The 21,179-nt window shown below is 41.5% G+C and overlaps 4 protein-coding genes across 4 annotated transcripts; 2 read left to right on the top strand and 2 right to left on the bottom strand.

Annotated features, from left to right (window-relative positions):
• Positions 1-176: 176 nt before the first annotated feature.
• On the bottom strand, positions 177-3,364 carry LOC104440633. Its single transcript, XM_010053561.3, has 4 exons — positions 1,330-3,364; positions 963-1,226; positions 675-794; positions 177-586 (listed from the first exon to the last, which is right to left on the bottom strand). Exons 1-4 carry the CDS (start codon positions 2,470-2,472, stop codon positions 506-508), a joined length of 1,608 nt encoding a protein of 535 aa, XP_010051863.2. The 5' UTR covers positions 2,473-3,364; the 3' UTR covers positions 177-505.
• A 5,523-nt stretch (positions 3,365-8,887) lies between these two features.
• Positions 8,888-11,733, bottom strand: LOC104440615. Its single transcript, XM_010053539.3, has 4 exons — positions 11,415-11,733; positions 11,014-11,172; positions 10,068-10,286; positions 8,888-9,281 (listed from the first exon to the last, which is right to left on the bottom strand). The coding sequence occupies exons 1-4, from the start codon at positions 11,595-11,597 to the stop codon at positions 8,940-8,942; spliced, it is 903 nt and encodes a 300-aa protein (XP_010051841.3). The 5' UTR covers positions 11,598-11,733; the 3' UTR covers positions 8,888-8,939.
• Positions 11,734-11,781: 48 nt separating this feature from the next.
• Positions 11,782-12,786, top strand: LOC104440624 (putative [ribosomal protein S18]-alanine N-acetyltransferase). Its single transcript, XM_039302117.1, has 2 exons — positions 11,782-12,196; positions 12,366-12,786. The coding sequence occupies exons 1-2, from the start codon at positions 11,935-11,937 to the stop codon at positions 12,593-12,595; spliced, it is 492 nt and encodes a 163-aa protein (XP_039158051.1). The 5' UTR covers positions 11,782-11,934; the 3' UTR covers positions 12,596-12,786.
• Positions 12,787-13,988: 1,202 nt separating this feature from the next.
• LOC104440607 (tetraspanin-19) lies at positions 13,989-18,657 on the top strand. Its single transcript, XM_010053528.3, has 7 exons — positions 13,989-14,537; positions 15,666-15,765; positions 15,932-16,012; positions 16,121-16,225; positions 17,339-17,527; positions 18,115-18,174; positions 18,410-18,657. The coding sequence occupies exons 1-6, from the start codon at positions 14,377-14,379 to the stop codon at positions 18,124-18,126; spliced, it is 648 nt and encodes a 215-aa protein (XP_010051830.2). The 5' UTR covers positions 13,989-14,376; the 3' UTR covers positions 18,127-18,174; positions 18,410-18,657.
• The last annotated feature ends 2,522 nt before the right edge of the window (positions 18,658-21,179 follow it).

Raw genomic sequence — 21,179 nt, 5'->3', positions numbered from 1 at the left:
AATCAGTATTACAATCCAGTCAAAGACTCACTGATAGGGAATTAATGTTGCTAAATGCTTGTTCCGAGGACACCGTGATGTTCATTGTGCATCTGCAGCACTCGTGACGCGGTTCAGGTATGACAATCATCATTTCAGGGAAAAACTGAACTTGACATTTCGGTGGAGCAGCTCCATAATAAATTTCCTTGTCATACAGCAAGCAGATTCTACACTTAAAATTCATCTGAGAGGGCAATCTCTAATAGCACAAAGAACATGTAGAGCAGGGGCTAAAAGAGCAGAAGTACAGAACAAGAGATTCAGTTTCCAAATTGAAATGCAATCACCAGTCAGTCATTTACATCGCAACAAGTATATACACTGATTGACAGGAAGTTAGCAGCTCTAATTTATCAAATTTACCTCACATCTACCTGAAGGCTGCTATTTTTTTATCCTAAAGTGAAAAACAAACCTAGCTTGCTCTTAAGCAGACAGTAATAGGGGAAGCTGTAATTCAATTTCAAAGATCCCGGGAACGTTCTGGACTGCCACAATCAATGGCTTCATAGAAATTCAGCAACTTCATGGTCACCACCTTTTCCTGGGACAAGTGATATATGCAATATCAGTAATTAGCTTCCATATGATAAAAAGAAAATGAACTTCTATAAGGCAGGTGTCTGATATACCTCAAACTGCCCTTCTGAATCCTGTGGAAAATGAAACCCTACTGAGCAATTCTGCAACCGTTCAGGGCTTTTCATCCATGCTCTCCGTGCATCGCTCCCTTTAATTTTAAACCTGAACATCTGCAAATTAAAGCTACACGAGTCATTTCAACAGGTTAATCCTACCAACTCGGTCAGGAAACTTCACAAGTGAACCACGTTGTTGGTTGGGGAAGGGTAGGAGGGGGTGTGGAGTGGAGCGCTTGAGAGGAAGTATAGACAAAAGCAAAAGACAGTAGAATTTGTAACCTCTGACAAAGGGACAGATGGATTTTCCAGATTGTCTCCTTCAACCATGACACCAGTGCCTTGGCACTCTGGACAGAACACAGAATGGATTTGCACAGGTGCAGCTTTCCTGTCACCATCTTCTCTTGATTTAATGCACTTAGGTCCATTCTTTTTTCTCGATTTCCTCCTCACTTTTGGATTTTCCAAGTGACTTGTAGCCATTTCAAATTCGCAAAGAAGTACCCAGTGTATAAGGCAAGAAATATGAAAAACATGATATGCCTGCACAAACAAAAATAACCATTCCTCCTTAATAACTTAAACGAACGAGTTGACTAAGCACATCAAATATATATTGGAAAAAAGACAGAAAAAAAGAACTAACCCCATTCAAGTTTCGACTACTGCAAGCCAGCTTTCCAGTCTTCATATTGATGAGTGTTGCCACGTCTTTCCCTGGTAGCATCTTTTGTTGACAGATATCACACATTCTTTCTGCAGCTATACGTTGATGCCGTCTCACTTCTTTTCTTACAGCTTTGCTTGATGTAATTCTAGCACGCAGAAGCTGATCATCATATCTATCCAACAGCAATCTTGGAGAAGAAGCATTTGAAGTTAACGAACCTTCTCCAGATGAATCATACTGATTATTTAGGGAGTCACTTATATCCTCCGGGTCAGAAAAAGATTGCTTCCTCTTCCTATCATTGTTCCCACCATCCTCCAATGCTAACAAAGGACTAGAAGAAAGCAAGGTCTTTACCTCACCAAACAACCCTTTCCTACCTAAATCATAATTGTAACCTAAAGTCACAATGGCGAAGTCATGCTTTGAAATCTGTAGAGGATCATTGTCAACAGGAATCTCTTTGCGCAGCCATTCACACCATATTCTACTTATACCATTCAGCACCTCATCTTTCTCAAGAAATCTCGCAGCAATCCGTCCCACACCCAAAAGTTTAGCATGCAAATCGCAGATCTCATCTTTAACCAACACATCTGGAATCAACAGGTAGCCATCTCCTCCATCACCATCCAAACTCTCTAAACAAGAACTAACTTTACCACCCAAGAGAGCATTGTGAAGCCCATCATGTCCATTAGTTGCGAGCTTGGAGTTTTCATTGTATTGAACAATGGCAAGATTTTCATTCTCGTTCAGCTCCAGTAAACTGTTTTGACCACCATTCGCAATGTCTACTTGCTTATCCTCCTCAGCTGATCGAGCAAAGAACAGTACGCCATCATTGAAAGGCCATGGGTTGGGTCCTAAGAGCGTATCCTTTGCGGTAGCTAATCTCTCACTGTGGAGATTCCCCTTGAGATGATCAAACAACACCGAATCACCGTAACATGGTGACAGGCACAAAGTACAGAAGAAAATGAACTTCCTATTATCCTCACGAAGCTCAACATAGGTGTGCCCCTGTAATCTAACGTTGCGAAGAACCGTCCTAGCGGCTTGTTCTCTTAAACTGTGAGCATCGCTTCGGGGAAACGTCAAAGCCCTCCTTCCTTCCATCCACGATCGCACAGTCAAACCGTAAGAATGAAAGCCAAACCTGCCCGGATGTAACCGCCTTCTCTAGACAATCCAGAGTCACTCCCAACAGCTCCCCGACATCCAAAGAGAAGAGTCTACAAGAGCCATTCTAAAATCCCTCCAGAACCCGAAATCCACAATTCCTACTCCTTAGAAAAGCCTGAACTTTGGTCCAAATATCCCTGTCTATGTTCGGAAAGATCTGGAGTAGCTCGAGAAACCCTAGGAGTTCCGAATTTTCACCTGTAAGTGACGTGCACATACCAACCTCCACAGCAAGACCGCCAACAAACACACTAACCCCCAAATTAAGCAACTCACCAGCCCAAATCCGACGAAACCCCTAATCCCTCGAAACACCAGGTCCCCACAGCAAAGCCAGAGGCAGCGGGAACACGGAAAAACAGCAAACGAAGATCGCTAACTACAGAGACGCTTAGCAACACCTGAACGGACATATTCGTAAGCTTCCTGGTATCCAGCAACTCTTGGACGTCCGAGGGCGCGGGAATTGAGCGAGCACGTCGGAGACCATCAGGCACGAATCCCGTGCTCGGGAGTCCTCCATGGCCGACTCCATCTCTGGCGCGACGGAAGCGAGGAGGACGGCGAAGGACAGAGAGGGAGAAGAATCGAAGAGAGAGAAAGGGAAAGAGAGGGAAAGTGCGAGAAAATCAGAGGGAAAATGGGGAGAAAATTTGCAGGGATTTCGGGAGAGGGAAAGGGGATGGAAACGACTCTTAACCGAATTTTGAGAAGAGCGGAACTGCAAAAAGTTGGGGCTGAATACTTTCATTTACGCGTGTTGGGAAGGAGTTCTTCTAGCGAGCTGTCGAGCAGTCGTCGCATCAGACGGAGCGCGGCCTTCGGTGCCGTCTGATCGAGCGGTTGAGACCGGGGTTATCACGGTGGACGGTGATCGATCGCCGTCCGGGCTAGGCGCGGTAGCACGGGATGTCGGATTAGATTCGAATTTTCGAGCGGATTCGATGCTTTGATTAAGACCACGGTGGGGGCCGTGGATAAGTTCTGGAGGGGATGGGGGGGACTTATCGGGTGCGGTCATACCGTGGGCAGCCCCGCTCGCTCGAAATCAACGGACCGTCGGTTGCGCTTACGTCAACCGGGTCAACGTGCAGGAAATTCCCAATCCCAGCCGTCGGATTTAACGGAACCGGAAATAAATTATTTAAAAACGTCTTCCAAAAACAGATCTTCTCGCTCCAAATAATTAATCAATAAAATATGTTTTAATTATAATATAATTTACATTTAAATGAAAACATTTTTCATTCATCCATTCTTATAAACGATACAACTTCACATTTTAAGAAAATATTTTTAAAATTATTAATTTTTTTCTGAAACAAATGAAATCAGAGTATAATAAATTTTAACAATTCAAGTTTTATATTATGTATAATATGCTCACCAAATTCTTATTCAAGCCTCCAACCGATTCTGTAAAATCTATGTTGTGAAAAGGTATTTTGCACATTAAATTTTTTTCATTACTCCTATACTGAATATCGTAGCATACCTAAATCGAAAGGACTTTTCACCCTATACAAAGTGCCGTAGCACGTCAAAATCCAATTGAAAACGAGATTTATTATTATTCTTCGGTCGAGCTGTCATTTTCACTTTCGATTTACTTCCTAAGTCTCCGTCTTCTCGAGTATTCTAAGAAAATATATTTCACTTCTCAATTTCTTTGGTGTTTCTCACCCACATCCTTTTCTTCGATTTTTCGTTTATTTGGACTAAACGAATATATTATGACTAAAGCAAGTAAGATTATGACTTTAAAAAGACTTACGTGTCTTCGTTTTGACAATATCTTCAGTTCATCCGCAAGGCTTATCGACAAACAACGGCTGGTACTCATTTGACAGTCAAGATATTTATTAATTCACGACTTCCGCATATCATTCTACCCAAACGACAATATGTTTTTTCTAAATTCTCGACGAAATACAGAACGCTGCCCTAATGTTTTACCCTTTGCGAAATCGAAATTTCGAGATGAAGATGTGCTGACGAAAACCCCTGTTTTTCCCCATTCATGCGCCGAGGAATTTGGAAAATAGAGATGGTTTTGAGGAAAAAGAGGGCCCTGATGCAGCGACAATAGACGACCCCAAAAACTCAAAAACCTTTGAATTTCTTCTATCAACAAGCAGCAATCTATCAGCAGGAGTCACCGAAATGGTTTTGGCAATCTCTTCTTCACCGTTCTTCATTCGCAAGAACATGCAAAATCCCACTTATATCGATTAACAGAGAGAAGAAACGGGGGGCGGATTACTTACACCAGAGCTACAGAGCCAGCAAAATCGATTTGCATCAAAATTCAACGACAATACATTAGAGAATCCATCGGGAAAACCACTTTCGGCAAAAGCACAAGCAGTCTAGAGCAGATCTAATCTGAGGACCAAAAGAGGGCTCCTACCACTACTGCCAAACCAACGCCCCCAAAAACAAGAACACAAAGAGATAGGGAGAGAGAGAGAGAGAGATAGAGAGAGAGAGAGGCCTATAAAACAGAGGGAACAGAACAGTAAACATAAAGGCTAGATCTTTACATTGAAAAAGCCAAACCCACGACACCAACCAAAAGAAAAGACGAAGAAGAAGGAGGAGGAGGAGGAGGAGGACATGTATAGATCAGCGGCGGATGTTCTTGACCTTGGACCAGCCTTTCTTGCAGGAATCCCCCACGATCTTGAAGCCCTTCTTGAACAGGCCCGTGAGCTCCTTCGCCCTGTCCTTCACCTGCTGCTCGAAGCCCCCCATCGCCGTCGTCGTCCCCTTCCGCAAGAGCACTTCACCAAGGAGATTCCCGATACGGAGGCGGAGATACAACTCAAGAAGAAGCAGAACTACCGCAGAGTCTGATTCCGGCTCGAATCTTTAGGGTTGGCTGGTTTTATAGACGAGGGCCCCCCTTCTTTAAGAGGACGAATCGGGCAGCCGAGCCGATGCGAGATCTACGTGCGCCGCGCCACGCTGGATCCTACCCAACCCCTCCCGGTTTCCTTAGTTTGGCGCTGGCGCTGGAGTCTCGAGGCTCCCTCGTGCTGTCCAGCTCAGACGGACACGTGGGTGGCGACGACTGGGACACGTTGTGGAAGGATCTTCCTTCCGGAACGGAGGGGGCATTTACGGGCATTTCGCATATTTCGCGGGCCCCACGTGGACCGCTGGGTGTGTCGCTTTCCTTGGTGGGAACCCACGAAGTTGTTGTGGTTCCTCGCTGTACGAGAAGGGCCTAATTTGTCGAGTGTTTTTTCCCTCCATAGGAAGACATGCCTACGTGTTTATGTTCTAATTATTTAGTACGAGATGATGTTTACTGGTCGCCCGACATTCAATTAGTGCATTGTTTCGATCTTCGAAACGTTAGTTGATTGATTACAGCACGGGAATAACGAGGCGTTCAAAAATGTAAAATTCTCTTACATATTAGAAAACCTCTCTCTATTTAAAAAAGCCTTGCGAAATCAATTGCATGCTTGCAATCTATTTAATTTGAATTAATGCATGCTAACCATTAGATGGGGAATTTGTGAGAGTAATTCTCCATGTAGATGCATATGATAGAAATGCGTAGCAAGATAAAAGAATCGAATTTCTCAAAGGTAGTTATTACATGTTCTTAGATAATCTTTATATCTTCACAAGCACGTTAGAAAATTGATAAATTACTCGTTTTGAGTGATTTAGACAAGTATATGCTAATAAATCTGACGAGTACTTGTGAGAGTAATCTTTGATGCATAGATGGCATCGAGTGCATATGATCAAAGATGCAATTCATAGCAAATTTGTAAGATACATTTGATCATGTTCCTTTAAACCTAAGATACGTAAAAGACCACACCAAAAGACACTCATGAAACGTAGAGTTCCTCTAAAGATGTTTTCCAAGATTGGAGACGATTTTTAAGAAGGTTAGGATCCATGATTACTGAAATTCATTAAATATACACAAATGAATTTTCAGATCCTCCTTCTGATAAAAGATCCATGAGAAAAAAGTCACAGAAACTTCAAGCTGGAGGCCAAGATTTGAATTTGAAGCTTCGACGTTGATCATTTCCTTCATCTCTTTCGCTTAGTGGAAATGCAACACGTCTAGCCGAAAAGAAAAAGGGCACAAACCAGCAGCAACTGTCATGTGTCACTAATCATGATTAGCGGAGATGATCATCGATTCCCCAGCTGGAATTGCTCCTATACCAGCCATACATGAACCTGTAAAGTCAACACTCCGAGTTGACGAAATCGACATCTGATTTTCAAATGCTTTTAGTTAACTGTCACTGGCCTCAATCAGCCAAAGATCTTCCACAGGTGTATCGTGTACGTGCAAGCCGCGCCTAACATGGAGCTTGACACTTTTTGGGACAACATTGTTGGATGTATGCCCCAAAGTTACTATATAATAGTTACATATTAGGAATTTCAAGTTGTGTTTTCAATGATAAATACGTATTCATTCATTTGTTTAATTATTTTTATATATATATGAACAATTCCATAAAATGAGTTGTAACTAGACCTATTTTTGAGACGGTAAGTATATACATGACGGGGTTACGATTAGATTGAGTTTTTCTTGATTGATGGATTATTTAGTGGATATTAATGATCTTATTAATATTAGTGTATTTTTAACTTTACCATTAAGTATTAGATATTTAAGATAATAAAGAGTCACAGATCATTGGGTATTATGGTGCTCGAGTTAGATTACAAGTGCTTGTAACAAACAAGTTCACTGACCGTGACACACATAGAACGATTAGTGATATGGAAGCTTTTGGCATGATCAATGTCTAATCATTCATGCACTGGTCATGTGTAAATAATTCTTAGACCTAAGGCACGGTATTGACATGTATGTTGGATGGCTATGGTTCATGGTTGTGCATGTTGACGGCTCATTGATTTGTTTCTGTACTTAATAGTCATAGTTTGTTCATATATAAAGTTATATGTGTGCATAATATGGAATATGTCTCATTGTTACATGCAAGGTATAGTAATAATGTCTTATGCGATGTCTTATGCGATCTAATTATAATATTGCATTGAAATCCTCGGCCAATATTATAATAAAAATGAATTGTTTATGTCTCGTATAAAATGCAAGTCAATTAGGTTTTTGCATATAATCGAATTGGTAACTTCACAAATATTTCATAGTCTTTGTTCGATCGGGATATAATAAGACAGGGGGATTGAATTACACCGTAGCGAAAGCTGACATATTCATTATGTTCTTAAAACATTCACATTGTCTGCATAATCATAACATATTGTTAGAAGTCAAACATAACTTGTAGGACCTAGAGATTGATTGAGACAATCAATTCTCTTGGGAGTATTAATATTTTAGTGCAAGTCTTATTACTAGCTTAGTGATGAATCTAGAGATACTACACATTATGACCAATTCACTCAATCACTTACGGACATAGCCCACTCATTAGAGTTGTTCTCTTGCTCACCTAACTTTTAGAGGAAGTAATCATTTAATTTCTTTGAGAGGTTAAAAGACTAGCTTCCGGAAGAAGTAATCATTTAACTTCTTTGAGAGGTCTATTTAACTTTTTTAAGAGGTTAGAGACCTAAATCTAGAGGAAGTTAAAAATTGACTTCATCAGGATGTTATATATAAAGCAGAGAGAGGGTGAATGGGTTAGAGAGAGAGAATTACATGCTTAGCAACGATTGCCGGTCATGTGCACAAGATTGTCTCCATGAGATTGCTAGCACAATCATAGTGGGGATCACCTACAAGTTTTTTGTCTATTTGAGGTGCGTTGGTGATGTGTCTAAATTAGAGGTCCAACATTTGTAGGCTCAAATTGAAGAATATTTGGATCAAGTTGTTTAAAACTTGCTTCGAGAGGTAATCCGTACAATCCCTTTGACATTCTAATTTTTGATTAAAACGCACGAACAATACCTTTGGACATATATGTATAATAGAATTTTATCTTTACTTCTGCTGTTGCGTTTATGTTTGTTTCACCTATACATGTTTCGTAAAACTCCAACAAACATCCCATCAGGAGTATCCCTTCGTTCTTACTGGCTCCTTTTAAAGCATCATTCTTTTGAAGGCTTCGTAGAAAAGAAACCTCAGATAACTTGATTAGTAAGATAAGCGGAGTTATGCACATAAGTTTCTAATCGAATTACCTGTTTGATTCCACTAACTTTAAAGCAAGAAAGGTGTTTTCTTATCGAAAGTAAGAATTCTATTTGAATTTTCAGAAAGTTATGAAAAAAGTTATATGTGAATCATGTGTCGACATTTGCATTTTGTGGAAGTTTCAAGTGTTTAGGAATTTCAAAAGTTAAAGCATACGAGCCATTGTTAACCGGAAACGATAAGACGTAAACGTCAATCCACATCAACCCGAGATCTTTCACGATGCGTATGTTATCACGAGTATCAGTGCGTTGTACAAGGAATGAATGAGGAAGGATGTGCTCAAGTCTCCACTCCAACAATAAGAGCAGCCGAGAACACACCCTATGACGAACAACTGCAAGGAATTTTCGCCCGAGAAGTGAACGGCACTGAAGATAGCGGAGCTCAAGAGAACGGCCTGCTGCCACTTCGATGTGGATGAGATAGATGTCAGCAGAAAGCCCCGGTAAACAATTTCTTCCATCAAAGGGGTGATGATGCAGTACACAAGGACACAAGCCGCTCTTGAAATGTCGCTACTTAGAAGGATCTCCTTGAGGATGAGATTGTTGACGGCCTACAAGCATAGACATGAGAGAAGAAAGTTACCATCTAAGGATAAGATCATACCTTAGAGAATTAAGACGGAAAGTTAACTGTATCAAATGCCAGAGGCACGTTTTTATGATCCATGGACGTGGAAAGAAGAGCAATTCCAGTTGGATGGAAGAAAATCCACTGAACTATATGCCACAAGGAGCCGCAAGCTTTAACTTACACCTTGCTCAAAATATCAGGTTTAAGTAAATACAGCGCAATCTATTTGCCAGACTTAATTCCCCTGTAGTGATAAAGACTTTGTCACAGTTGCCAATCATCCTGCTAAATAAGGCCATAGTACTACATTCTCCCTCAGCAACATTATTCAACTTCCAATTGGCTTAAAAAAGAAGACCGTTGCGATCTTCACAAGCCAGATTCGAAATTGGGTGACTGACGGGCAATTGATTCCTACATAATCCCGCTAGGTGAAAGTTTACTCTTCCAAAAACAAAAATGTTGAAGAAATTGAGAGAACTGGCAGCTGCAAATCATCTGTCTTTCCTTCTAATCTAAACAGGTCCTGCCTACCAAAGTAATGATCAGCTTAATCCTAGAGTGCAGTATGTCAATCAAATTAAGATTTCTGAAGTTAATAAAGTTCCTGTTTCGTTTATGAAATCTGCCGACCGCATTTCAGTTCATGGATCAATCATGAGATTGCAGGCAGACGAAACAAGAAAACAGCAACAATCTTAATGCTGGCTTGCTTAGGTATACTAGAAATCGAGAAATCGCAGGTACTGTGTTCATGAAACCCAACCTTAGGCCCAATTACTCTATCAGCAAGGAATGATGTGAGGAAAACCAAAAAGATGAGTGAGCAGAATCCGAGTGCTGAGGCCACCCATGTTTTCGTCCCATTGGACAACCTGTTACCTTTGAAGAGGCTTATCAACTTAAATTGGGGCTTGGCAGTGGACATAAGGAGACAAAGAGTCCCAAAGAACTCAAAGACCTGAATTCCAAATAGTGACAAAGCCTGCAGTATAGACAGAGAAGGATCAAGCAAACCATCAATACACGTTACAGTTCCAAGTCATGTAATGATACCATTAGTGAACATACTGTGTCGAAACTTTGGCCAAAAAAATTGTAAAGGAACCTTAGCTTGTGGCTAATATGCTGATGATTCACATTAAACTCATGCAAATGATATTTATGACACAACAAATATACAACATGACTGAGCTATAAATCATTGAGTCGTAACTTGTGAGGATGAAAAAGAGATGATGTTACATGCTTGGATGAATCCAAAATTGACCCATCACCGAAATAGGTAAGTCACTCAGGACACTGAAGAGGATGACTATGTCTTTCACCTCACGGCAACACCAAAGTAATTAGCCACATATCCTGTCAGGTCACGGACATCATTCAAGTTCCAACCAAACCTTCTTTCAAGCGTCACCATTGGTGGCACCGTATGAAGTGTTTTCACATGCAAGAATGGATTTACACGGAAGGCGCATAATCACAGCAACTCTTGTGGGGGAATACAATTCATCTAACTAGTGTATTCAACCGGAAGGGAAGATGACAGTTATTGATGAAGCAAGAGAGCTTCAATAAAGCATTTCAAATTTCTTGATACGCAATACTCAAAATGAGACAAACTGCTGACAATCCGACGAATAATCATGCACGAGTTGCAGGAATCACACATATTATGGCAACCGTGAGAAAGCTTGAAAATGAAGCTTAACCTCTGTCTGTGGATCAAGAATAGGCCGGTGAAGCACATGGGCAACCACGGACAGACCTCCAAAGCTCAGAGGAATGTGCAAGCTGAGCAAGTAAAACGCAAATGTGCTCCACACACTCTCACTGTCCCACGGAACATCCGACGGTAGTGCCGGAAAACCCTGCAAAATCACAGCCGACCACCCCGTTTCAATAACAACCAGCCAAGACTAGACAGAAATCAAGCACAATTTGCTTTCCGTTTTGCCAACAGATATTGAGCACGCATACACACAACCAGATAAAGAACATTCCTATGTAAAAAATCCAAAAAGCCCATGAGCGATCAGGACCAATTTCATTTCGGAGGAAGAACCTTTCAGAGCCATGGAAACAGCAGAGGAACCACCAAAAGCGATTGTACCTGAAAAGATTCTTCATGGGTGTTCTCGTCCTTGGAGCAACGACGTTTCGGAGAAGCTGAGGGCCTCAACTGGGAAGGGAGGAGAAGAGGGCATGGCGAGGGAGATGCGGTTAGAAATTTGCCCAAGTCTCTGCATAAAATAATCGGATTGGGATAAGCACGAGGTGGATGAACTAGCATCATCCGCCAATTTCGCAAGAGAATTTAAATCGCAATCGAAAGAAAGAAGCTTTTCAACTCAGTGGCATGGAAGTTTGGTCTTTTTCCTTCTCCAGAAGAAAGATAGAAAGTGACAATTTTTTTGCAGCGGATAAGTAATTCAATTAATTCTATTTTCGAAACCCGCTCAAAAGGCAGCACAGTATCCCGATAAAGATAATATTATCTGCAGCGAGAAAACGAAACCTTGTCCGCGCACCCTTTTGATGGCTGATGCTAACTGCGCTCCCAATTGAAGTCCTGGAACTGTTTGTCCAAAAGGAGGAGCGGGCCCGAACAGATCTTGGGGGAACCGCCGTCCATGGCGGCGAAAGGGGAGATCTTGGAGCTGAAAAGGAGCTCCAGCTCCAGCTCCGGCAATAACTGGGAGAGGATAGTGAACGACGTGGTGAGAATAGAGAAGAGGTTGTTCCCGAAGCACGAGTCTCTGGCCAGGTCATTCGAGGAGGAGCTGAGGAAGAAGAACGCCGGGCTGCTCTACTTGGAACTGGACGGAGAAGTCGCGGGCTACGTCATGTACGCTTGGCCCTCTTCGCTGTGCGCCTCCATCACCAAGCTCGCAGGTTCTTTCTCAGAAAAACCCCCTTTCGTCGTCTACCATTTTACTGCTCATCCCGCATTGCCCGTCACCTGTTTGACGGAAGTCCTAAGGGAGACACATTTCATTTGTTTTTCGTTATTTCTTTACGTGGGTCTCTCAATCTTTATGGAAATGTGAGTTTCAATGATCAGTGAAAGAGAGCTGCCAAAGGCAAGGGCATGGAGGGTCGTTGCTGCGAGCGGCGATTCAGAAGTGCAGAGAGAGGAAAGTGCAGAGGGTCACGCTCCACGTAGATCCTCTGAGGGCTCCCGCCATGAATCTGTACAAGAAATCGGGGTTCCAAGTCGACAGCTTGGTCCGAGGTTACTACTCTTCGGACCGCGACGCCTATCGGATGTTCTTGGATTTCGATGCGGACTGATTCACCGTCCCAAAAACGATGTCTTCATCGCAGACTCTTTTTAAGTTACCGATTGATTGAGAAGGACTCCCGATGGCTATGTTGAATGCACATGCATTCTTATGGATGGGGACGAAGACCACTTATCTTTTGCAAAATGTTCGATGTTTGTTCAAATCTCTATTTTTTTTTATTTTTTTTTTGCAGTCGAATCTTCTTACGTTGTTCTTTTATTTTATTTTATTAATATCAATCTTTTCCTTGAAAATGTATACATGCCTATTGATATGATCGTTAAGTTAGCATTAACATGACAGATAATATCCCACATCATACGTATAAATGTTCCTATTTTTAAAAAAAGTATCACTATCTACACTTTTGATGTACATGTGTGATTGATTTGCGTAACATTGTAGTACTTAAGTTAACTCCTTTATGACCATTTCTCTGATTAAATTAAGTTGACATGTAAATTTGCATATACTTTTTCTAAATTATTTTTGATTTGTGCAATATTATCTTTAAACTTTTTTTTTAGTATAATGCCATCTTTGATTTTTTTTTTTTTTTTTGTGCATTGTTAGTCCTTCCGTCGTATGTATGCTTGGACACAGACGTCGTTGATGTAGGAGTCAAATGATTGTTAATTGCCACGTCTTATGCCGACATGCAAAGGGGACGACACCTCCGACCTCAGCACACCAATCAGCTAAGTGACAACAATGCACATCAAACAACAGCATGCCAGGAGCCGACAACAGTAGTGACTCAGATATGGGCAAAGGGAAGCAATCTCTCCCGCCCCGTTGCCCTAGATCTTGAGGATGGGCGAGGGAAGCTTCCTCGCTACGGACGATAGCGAGGTCTAGCGTTGAGCGGGAAAAGCTCGCCTCGCCGCATGCCATTAAACCTACTGTTTAATCATTTGAAATTTGAGGTCTGCGTTAACAGGTACCCGACATGGATTTTGGATGGAAGTCGACACGCTGGTGGAATCCTATCAGTAGTCGAGTCCTTTCCTGTTCGATGGAGACTAGAAACTCTTTGCCTCGAGACCGAGCAGTTTTTAGTTACACTTTCCTCGGAAAGCGAGGCCTTTGCCGAACCGAATGCGATATCGCCTGCACACGGCAGTGAGGTCACGCCGATTCCGCTTGTGTGCAAAGCCCAACTTTGCCCATCTCCCTCTCTTCCTCCTAATCTTTTTCCCAAAAAATAGAAGAAGAAGAAGAAGAAATTGTCGTTTTTCTGTTCTTTTCATATATAAAGTTCAAAAATCTTATTGTATCAAGGAAAATTCAGAGACAATGCTCCACAAATCGAAAAAACTTACGTAAACATCCACGCTGTCATTTAAAGCACCATCTTGTGAAATATATGAAAATCACGCTTACGATTCTCAGGAGGATATCAAATTCCAGAAGGATATATTAAGGAAAAAAGACGAAATTTTGGGCAGATTATCTGCGCTGATTTGCTCGTTGAACGATCCCTCGTCAATAAACCAATCAAGGGTACAACGATCCAAATTAGAAAACAATACATAAATGGCATAAAAATTGTCTCTTTCCGTCCGGAATCCTCAATCTTGCCGTAGCGACAACGGAAACGGAAGTACCGTAATCCAGCGAATCGCCGTTCCGTCGCTCCCGGGCAGGTCGGATTCGCGGCCTCCATCGCGTATGATGGGCGCGCCGATGCCCCCGTGCGTCTGATCAGGATCCAGAAAGCTGCGCCAATTCCTCAATTGAGTTCCGTCTCTCGCCCTCTCCCGCTCTCTCTCTCTCTCGGCTGGAACGATGGGGGGCATGGTGAGGAGCTGCATGCAATCGGTTCTGAAGCTGGTGAACTCCGTGATTGGAATGGTCGGGATCTCCATGGTCCTGTACTCGGTCTGGATGCTCAGGGTCTGGACGAGGCACATGTCCGATTTCGACCATCCTGCTCAGCCCGCCCCTTGGTTTGTCAATTCTTGTTCTTTCGCCTCGTTTTCTAATACTTGTATCTGGGTACTTGTTAGGATGTGGTTTTCTATCTGTGCGCTTGATTGATTGCTGGGACTTTCTTGGAAATAAGCAATTTCGTCAATCTGGGTTGAGAAAAATGGCTCTCTTTTTTGTTATTTAATTGGGTAGAAAGGAGGTTTTCAGTTTGATTTCCAAGCCAGCACTGCATCCCCAGTCGAAGTTCGTGGTTGCAGCGCCTTGTTGAAGAAGTTGGCTAAGTTTTTTGGATCGGTGGTGCGCGAGTTTCACGTCAAAGCGATTAATATATGCTCAGTTTTGATGCGGGCCATTCTGCTTTTGCAGCAAAATCTGAACTTGAGATCTTGTTGTGTGAGTTCTGCGTGGACGGTTCATGAGTACTTTCTTTTTTTCACGTTACTTTCTCTCTTTATTCTTCTTTTGGGGGGCTTTGTGGCAGTATGGTCATGAGTGGGAACCAAAAAGATGGTAACTTTGAAGGCTGGAAAATTGTCGGTTTATCATCAGCTTTGCCCATGTATTCATTTGTCTGGGTATTTTAATATACTTGCTGACCTAGCTGAGAGGCTTTTCTCTTTGGCTAGTGCAGCATATCATAGCATGTGCACAATTGAGTCCACTTTAAAAGGATCTCAATTACAGAGACAGGGCTTAGTTATTGTTGTTTGTTGAAGGGAGCTGAGAAGCACTGTTTGTTTTTCTTTTCGCAGCTGAAGAAACATTATGATTTGATTTTCCATGTATGCTGAAAATGGAAAGTTATAGCTTGTCTCGTTTTCACATTGTCCTTTAAAAATGGAAAGTGCTGTGAAATCGCTTTGTCGTGTGTGCATTTTAGCAATTATGTTTTGATTCTTGCTGGCGAGAAGTTTCAAATTTGCTGGCTTTCAACATAGCAACTATCTGACCAAAAAAATAAAATAAAAAAGATGTAGCAATTAAAGTTGGCATTTAACAGATCAAGGCCGTAGTGTGAGGAAGGTGTTACAGCGTATTGCTTACTAGATTTAGTACTCATAATGTTGCCTTTATTTCTTATCTATGATATTCCCTTGCATTTGTTCTAATAAATGATTAAGAATTGTCGGACTATGTCTCTGCAGGTTCATTTATACTTTTCTTTGTCTTGGAGTTACTTTGTGTGTGATCACATGCTCTGGGCACATAGCTGCAGAAACTGCAAATGGCTGTTGCCTTTACCTGGTAACTTTTCTTTAACATCTAACTTCTGGATTTGGTGTGGACCTGTATCTTTGGAGCATAATTGGACTTTTTTCGACAGTCGAAAATTTGTGCCTGATCCTACTTCAGCAATTATATTTGTTACTGTTTACCATACAAATTCATCGTTGGTATTTAATTCATGCAGTATATGCTTTTCATCTTTTTACTTCTCATTCTGGAAGCTGCAGTGACTGTAGACGTCTTTCTGAATCGTGAGTGGGAAGAGGTATGTGAAGAAGCTGTTCTTGGTAAAGTACTTGGTGATTTAGTATCTCAAAGCCTGCCTTGGATGCTGATTGATTTCATCTACATAGTAAGCTTGACATTTTGACAGGACTTTCCAGAAGATCTTACTGGGAACCTTAGTCTCTTGAAAGAGTTTGTCAGGTCAAACTTCGAGATGTGCAAATGGATAGGCTTGTCAATTGTATCTATCCAGGTAGGTATGCTTGAGCACGTAGTTTAGCATTGGGCAATTACTCGAACTGTTGACCCTCCTTCTTCCTTTCCTTTTTATTTTTTCACTCTTTGTGGGACTCTGGGGTTCATTGGTTTTCTCCCTCTTTATTTATTTATTTATCTATAAAAAGGTGAGCTTCGCTCGATAATGTTGGTAAAGTTGAATCTGTGAAGTGGAAGTTGACAGCCAAACAAGTCAACCTTTTACTTTATTTAAAGGACTGCCTTTTTTTTTCCTGCAGTTGTGAGGTTCTGAGATCACACTCTAGTCTTTTTCTCGTTTCTTGCAGAAAAAGAACTCAATTGTTTTAGGCATGTTTGTGGACTTCGTTGATTTCCTTGTTCAGGGCTTCCTGACATCTATGAGGTGCTGAACTAAAGGAAGTCAAGAAAATTGTGTTGCAATAAAGTCGATTGCTCTATATCTTCCTTATTTTGGCAGTTGCATTTAATCTTCCTTGATTAACCCAATATCATACTTCTGAAACAAAACTTGAAAAAGTTATGCTTGTTATATGGAACTTTCAGATGTTTGCACTGGCGTATTCTGATAGTATTTGATTAAAGTAACAGAGAATGTTTCAGTAATTCCAGTGTGTTCCCTGGACATTTGCTTGTTGTCTTATACCTCCTAAGTTCATGAAATTTGTTATAATTTTGTGAACGTGCTGGCATGAAAATCAGGGTTTTAGAGTAGATTGAAGGTTTGGGTTGAAAGTGCATCCATTCCCATAGTTGAGTCAATGTTTCTTTTATAACTTGGTTCAGCTGCACATTTATTTCCATAGTTGAGTTGAGAAAAGTGCAGTGATTCGTTACGACAGTTCAATTGGTGGCTTCTTGGGTATTGTGAATATCAGACCTGTCATCTGCTTTACTTTTGAAGATTGTGCAGAATTTCTTTTTCTATGTTTACAGTTATTCTTTGGTCTTTAAACAATTCTTCAAAGTTTCATATTAACATATCAATAGCTGAGTGATGATTAACGTGTGTGTTGCCAACCCTGCACATGTTCGGAGATACAAATGAACAATTTTTTTTCTGTTTTTGCTTTGATTTATTTTGCCTCTGACGCTCATTCTTTTGTTTAAGGGACTATGCATCCTACTGGCAATGGTACTTAAAGTTCTTGGGCCACATCAAAACTATGACAGTGACGATGAATTCTCAACCGACAGAGTTCCTTTGTTGAAAAATGCTACGGTCCCACCACCTTATGCTGTTGCAGACCCTGCTTATGGATCCAAAAGTGATGGATGGAGTATAAGAATCAATGAAAAGGTACTGATGTTGAGACACTCTTGACCTGTCCTTTGTTGTATAGAAATTGACCCATTTTAAGTTCTAGCTTGCTGGCTTTGTCAGCTTGGTTTTACGGAAGCTTGTGGCCTGATTTTGCTGGTGACTCCACAGTTCCTAATCTCCATCTAACCAACTGTTCAAAATAGCAGGTTCACTTGCATTTTTAGTGTGCATGGTGTAATCATGCGTGATTTATCTATTGATGAAGATTCATATTAAGGATATCTGATCCATGTAAATGGGAAACGGTTATGTATGTTTGCTTTAATTAGATTAACATATCCTCTTCATTGTCCTTAATGATGATTCCTCAGAGATGATTGGGCTAATCATGTTTTGTTCAGCCTCATTTTAAATTACAATGTGTTGTTTCTAGTCAATGTGATTTTCTGTCGGACAGCCTGTTCTTTGTGAGGCAGAAAAAATGCCTCCTGCTCTCTGTTAATTTTGTAGGAGGGGTCATACTGAAATTGATTAGCTTTACTGCCGGACACTTGTTCTTCTTCTGTATTGTATCTTCTGATTCGAATTAACATTCTTCATTGGACTGTTCACTTCTAATGTAGACGAGAAGGTGATTAAACGAATTCAATGTGGTGCCAGCTGTTGACTGATGGATGTGAAGTGTAAGATTCCTCTTGATCATGCCTGTTAAACGAATTGGAGGTTCATCGCGGGATGACTCTTGTCCAGACTTTCAGAGTTTGTGCACTCTGTAATGTATACGTCTACAATAATGCAGAAAGTTCTACAACTATGCACCAAAGAAAAAAATATGCTAGGATTCTAGAATTTTTTAGTTATAATGTAATGGTTGCTTTATTCAAATACATAATTAAACTCTGGTTGTCGCTCTTTCAGTGCCTCTGGTAGTCGATGGCATGAGTTCACCCACTCCGTGGTTCAGCAACATTGAAGTGATGCAGTTTGACATGCATCGCTTTTATTCTGGAGCAGGATCCCAGGTGCATCAACTTTTGATCAGCAAATTTGTGTAAGCATTGTTTATAAAGTGGTGTTTGATTAGAACACTGGAATTGATCCTGATCTGGGTCTAGCTAAACATAGTATTCACTGATCAATAAGGCAGTCCTCTCCTTCCTTGTGCCTGTTGTTGGTGGTTGTTTATACTTTAGAGTTTTGAGTGTTTAATGCGCTAGTTGCTGATGAAATGGCATGTGACAGGCCAACGCAATACGACGTGGATTCATTCGTTCATGAGATTAAAAAGGGGCAATGACATCAAATCATGAATGATATTTGATATCCTCTTATATTGCTTTAGGACCAAAGAGAAAAAAAAGAAGAGAGCACTATGGATTACCTGTCGACAGGTGCAAACTAAAGGAGCACATAACGTGACTCCTATAGGGATTCAAAGATATGCTTTAATTAGAATAATGGGAGTGCTCCCTTCGTGCCATTAGCTGAGTGGATTAGCCAGTTATAATTCTTCAACCGTAGCGACTTTAACTACCATTTTAATCATACTTTGTCAGACAAAATGAATCAAAGTTGTCGAGATACTTTAAGGCATTCTTTTGTAGAAAAGGCAACGTGAATTGCTCATGTGCATCATAAAGTATTCAAGACACATGCTTTTGATCTCCGCATTTCAAGGTAATGTCGCGAAGCATATATCAGAATTTAGGGGAGAAGAAATTGCAATTTACAAACCGAGAATCACAGTTCAAGAATTTACGTTGCTACATGATTTGTTTCCTAGTCTAATTACAGGATCAAGTGTCCTTAAAATTTGGTGATTGGTCGTATATAATTTTCTTTTTGGGGGTTTTGGATCCCCAAGAATTCATTGTTTTTCAAGATACGAGAGTGTTGTTTAAAGGGCCTGGCGCCAAGAAGATGGTCAAAAGGATGCCTTTCCCATAAAGCTCCAAGCACATCTTCTTTTCAAGACTCGACCCCATTTGTTCCCACGCGCTGTCTTCGCGCTTATAGCGATATCTCGTCTCTTTGTCCCACGCCCGCTACTCTCTCGCCTTCTCAATAAAGTACCCTGTCGTCCCTAATAATTAAACAGCCTCTCTGCAAATCTGAGTGTGCATGAGAACTGGCCTCGCGACTGGAGGTTACAGAGTCCATATCTCTGGATATTATAATTTAGCATCATCTGGGACTTGGAATTTGCAGTGGAATGCTGAAAATGAACTGCAAAAAATCGACCATGACCACCATTTGCATTTTATCCGGAAGTGAATGAAGTTTTGAATGCATGTAAACGTGTGAAAACTGAAAAGGGTTGTTCTTTTTTTCACCTATGGAGTGAGATCCAGAGTGACAAGTGAGAATGGGAAAAAGGGTCTGTGCCTAGCGAGAGAATGGACAAACAAGGACTGGGTCATTTTCTTCGCCGATTTGTCTGTATGAGAGGTATAACGTTTGGTGCCTGCAGATGAGTCACATGCTGGCGAGAGATTCACATGTGCTCGTCCAGCTTCGGACAAAGAAAGAGAGCATCAAGCCTGCATTTTTAAAGAAACTTGCAAACTTGTTAGGATCTGCTGTTTTGTTTGTTCCTGGGAAAAACCGTGTGTCTGAGGCTCTGAGCGATGTCCATCGGGATTCCATTGCAGTCAGCATCCCTACTCCTCTCTCTCGTGATCTTCCAAGGCTGTTGGATCTTGAGTCACCCCATGTAAAAACCACACGACACGAGGATCAACGAAGTGAAAAAAATCCCAGCTTTCTACCTCGTTGTTGCTGTAATCATTGTGCTGCTTTCGCTTTCTCCATTGTCTAGCGTTTGCTCAAAGTCAGGAGCACTGGATAACGCGGGTGATCGCGTGGTTAGTGGTTCGAGCAACATCATTAATGGGATCTGAGAGGCTTGATGAGGAGGGGAAGCACTGAGGAGTGAGGACTACATTCTAGTGGATTCGATAGGTCGCTTGCTTCAACTTCCACTGCCTGCCCGGTAATGCTCCCCCCAACATCTATTGTTCAGGTTTTCCATTCCTTTCGTTTTTCAAGACATTGGTCTTGAAGACGCGAGCAAGCAATTAAAAGAGAAATAAAGAGCATTAGCCACTTTCAATAGCACTCGCAAGATTTCTAGAAAAGCGATGCATAAAGGATGACATATGCACTTTCCGTTCCACGGCAGAACTAGGGGGCGACACGAAGGCACTTGCACAGTCTCCTTGCTTTCTTGATTGATTAATTTTTACGAGACGGTAATTCTCGATAGCACTACAAGTAATCCTACATCTTTGCTTGATACTCAGGCAAAGATGATATCCAACCACCTCCAGGTTGTCCGCTCGCTTAGGTACCTAAACGGATCTTCTGGGAGCCATCACGTAAAACCCAAATAATGCAACTTTCCACATGAAGAAAGTGTAATCCCTCTATAGCTCACGTTCATTTATCTAGCAGGATTCAGCTCACATGGGTGGGGAGTGGGGCAAGCTCAAGCGAAAAAAATGCCCATGTGACCCAGCAAGATCGTGTGATCTGGTGCATCTGAGAGGGCGGTCCACTCCAGCGGATGCGGATACGCATCAGATAAGGCACATAAATTTCAGACAAGCATCTGCTCTCTACGGGGCCACAACGCCATAGGCCGAATTGATTCATTACCCTCAAAAAGTCCTCATTCTCCTAAAAATAC

This window comes from Eucalyptus grandis, chromosome 1 (assembly GCF_016545825.1).
Source record: "Eucalyptus grandis isolate ANBG69807.140 chromosome 1, ASM1654582v1, whole genome shotgun sequence".
In the NCBI taxonomy this organism is placed as follows: domain Eukaryota; kingdom Viridiplantae; phylum Streptophyta; class Magnoliopsida; order Myrtales; family Myrtaceae; genus Eucalyptus; species Eucalyptus grandis.
The sequence above is the reverse complement of the archived record's forward strand: the minus strand, read 5'-3'. Positions and strand labels throughout refer to the sequence as shown.